General features: G+C 39.0%; 1 protein-coding gene across 1 annotated transcript; it reads left to right on the top strand.

The window, feature by feature from the left end:
* Positions 1-436: 436 nt before the first annotated feature.
* LOC105315601 (TNF receptor-associated factor 3-like) lies at positions 437-2,174 on the top strand (the record flags this gene model as incomplete). The annotated part of the gene is made up of 2 exons (XM_011410304.2): positions 437-1,632; positions 1,913-2,174. Coding segments are annotated over exons 1-2 (1,451 nt in total), but the record flags the coding sequence as incomplete, so codon positions are not given.
* Positions 2,175-2,180: the final 6 nt, after the last annotated feature.

Here is a 2,180-nt window from a genome sequence, read left to right as displayed (position 1 = left end):
TGCATCAAACGCCATCATAGCTGTCTTTGGTGAGGAGAGAGAGGGGAGAGAGAGAGAGAGGGAGGGAGAGAGAGAGAGGGAGGGAGAGAGGGAGGGAGAGAGAGAGGAGGGGGGGAGAGTAATAATACTTTATTATTTATTTCTACTTCTTCAGGTCCAGAGGAACATATGGAAGTTCCTCCTCAGAAACTTGCTGTATATGAATCAGAACTATTGTAATTTTAATAGTTATTGTTTTAATGCACTTATTATTTCATAAAGTGTGACATTAATAATAATAATTAATAATATTTCATTAATAATCATTACCGTTTTTGCTGTATTCATGTATTTATTTTGTGTTCAAAGCAACGAATAATTGATTAATTAGCTATTCATTTCATTATTAATTGAGTGGGCGTGGTTAAAAATAATCACGTGAATTGAACCACTCCTACAGCAAAATGGCGGAAGGTGGTGGTGATGAACCTGCTTGTCAGCCACTGCCTGAGGCTGGAGGATACGATTATACATACGTTGAGGACCCTCCAGAAAACCTAACGTGTCCAATCTGCATCCTGCCTTGTAAAGAGCCACAAATAATCGATTGCTGTGGAGCTAAAAAATTCTGTCTAACCTGTATTGACAGAGAACGACTAGCTGGGAAGCCCTGTCCTTTATGTAGGAAAGAAAAGTTCCAGACGTTGATAGACAGAGAACACGAGAGGAAGATATTGGCACTCAAAGTTTATTGCAATCAAAAAGAAAGGGAGGGAGGCTGTCAATGGATTGGAGAGGTCCGCCATATTGAGGATCATCTTGAGAAGGATTGCCAATACGTTCTTGAGGAATGTAAATGGGAGTGTGGGCGGAAATATGCACGTAAAGATATAGGGTTTCACCAAGAAGATGAGTGTCGCAATCGACCCTGGAAACTTGTTCTGTTGAAAAAAGTTGAAGCCCTTGAGAGACTATGTGAAGCTCAGAGAGGATCGCTCAAAGAAAAGGATCGAATCATTAAAGAAATGAAAGAGAAAATGGATGGGGACAGGAAGGAAATGGAGGCAAAGATGGCTGATGGTATAAAAGAATTAGAGACAAAAATTGAGACAAAAATGGTTAACAATACAAAAGAACTGGAGGAGAGAATTGCCATGAATCAGGAACAAATTGAAGAAGGTAATAATATAGCTGTACAGAACAAACAAGAAATGGAAGAAAAAATAAACGAAATGGAGCAAACGATAAGGCAAAATGATGAAGGATCCAGAGCTGAAATTGCAGCTGTTAAGGGAGGACTGGAGAATCTACACAAAACAATCGAAGAAGAGAAAGGAGAAGTGGAAAGGAAATTAGTCAAAGCTAAGGAGGAGATTAATAGAGAAACAACTCGTCAGCTTAATGTAAGGATAGAGGAACTGAAGCTAGAAGTTGAGAAGAAGTTTAAAGCTGAACTGAAGCAGCAGGAGAATAATAAGATAAAACCACTAGAAGAACATAGGACAAAAATGGATAAGGAAATTACTGCAGCTGGGAAAACAGTTGGAGATTTGGCTGTAAGATTTCAAACGCTACAAGACGGACTGAAGAAGATGGACACTAGGATTCAAAGAGAAGCCATTGATAGAATTAATATTATTGACAGACAATTTGGTAAGTTAAAGTTAAAGTTCTGAAAAATACTCAAGGCTATAGCCCATGTTTTTTTTTCCAAAAAATAGCTCCGAAATCACCCCAAATTTTTATTACATTTTCTGATACATATTGATGTCCTTATGCTGTGTAGAAAGTTTGAGGTGATTCCGACTTCAATTTTTCAAGTTACGGCCATTTTAAGAAAACGCCCAAAATCTGAAAAATATCCAAGGCTATAGTCCATATATATTTTAAATGCATGTACTTATGTTGTTGTTGTTATTATTATTATTTATAGAGGCCATGCGTAAGATGTCTTCAGGTTTCAAGATACCAGAGTGGCAGCGTCCCCTCCCCCTCACCTCTTTCTCCAATATCCCCCCGTGTCAGTTCACTATGATGAACTTCACTTACCACAAGAAGCAAGGGAAGGCTTGGTATAGTCCTCCATTCTACAGTGAGCCTGGTGGCTACAAGTTTTGCCTGCGTATCGATCCAAACGGAATGCTCGAAGGAAAAGAGTCTCATCTCTCAGTTTGGGTTTACGTCATGAGGGGGCGGTTTGA

Source organism: Amphimedon queenslandica, unplaced genomic scaffold, assembly GCF_000090795.2.
Source record: "Amphimedon queenslandica unplaced genomic scaffold, v1.1 AMPQUscaffold_9353, whole genome shotgun sequence".
NCBI classification, from domain to species: Eukaryota; Metazoa; Porifera; class Demospongiae; order Haplosclerida; family Niphatidae; genus Amphimedon; species Amphimedon queenslandica.
Note: the sequence above shows the minus strand (reverse complement) of the source record. Positions and strands in the feature narration are given on the sequence as shown.